Source organism: Geospiza fortis, unplaced genomic scaffold, assembly GCF_000277835.1.
Source record: "Geospiza fortis unplaced genomic scaffold, GeoFor_1.0 scaffold14, whole genome shotgun sequence".
In the NCBI taxonomy this organism is placed as follows: domain Eukaryota; kingdom Metazoa; phylum Chordata; class Aves; order Passeriformes; family Thraupidae; genus Geospiza; species Geospiza fortis.
The window spans coordinates 659,866-660,223 of NW_005054512.1; the positions used below are offsets into that span (position 1 = coordinate 659,866).

The 358-nt window shown below is 71.5% G+C and overlaps 1 protein-coding gene across 1 annotated transcript in view; it reads right to left on the reverse strand.

Moving 5' to 3' along the window:
• ITPR3 (inositol 1,4,5-trisphosphate receptor type 3) overlaps positions 1–326 on the reverse strand; it is a 39,718-nt gene extending 39,392 nt beyond the window's left edge. Inside the window, exon 1 of the mRNA XM_005428909.2 lies at positions 139–326. Coding sequence (XP_005428966.1) covers positions 139–227 — 89 coding nt within the window. The 5' untranslated portion in view covers positions 228–326. The remainder of the gene's footprint in view (positions 1–138) is intronic.
• Between the last annotated feature and the right edge of the window lie 32 nt (positions 327–358).

The window sequence follows — 358 nt, forward strand, 5'->3', positions numbered from 1 at the left end:
CCAGCCTGTCCCCTGCCCGGCTCCTGTCCCCGTCCCTGCCCGGAGCTTCCCGGCTCCTTTTCCCACCGCTCGCCCGTCCCGGCCCGTCCCGCCCATGCCGGAATCCCGGCGGGGCGGCCCCGGCAGCCCCTGGCTCACCCCAAGGTGCTGATGAATCCATTGACGGAGCCCTCGGCGTACAGGGAGACGATGTCCCCGATGTGCAGGAAACTCGACATCTCATTCATGGTTACCCTGCCCCGGCGCGGCGCCGCTTCCTCCTGCAGTCACCTTCCCGGGCCGAAATCCAGCATGGGCCAGCGGAGCCGGGGGGGTGTCCCCGCTCCGGGGGTGAGGAGGGGTCTCTGCTCCGCCGCGG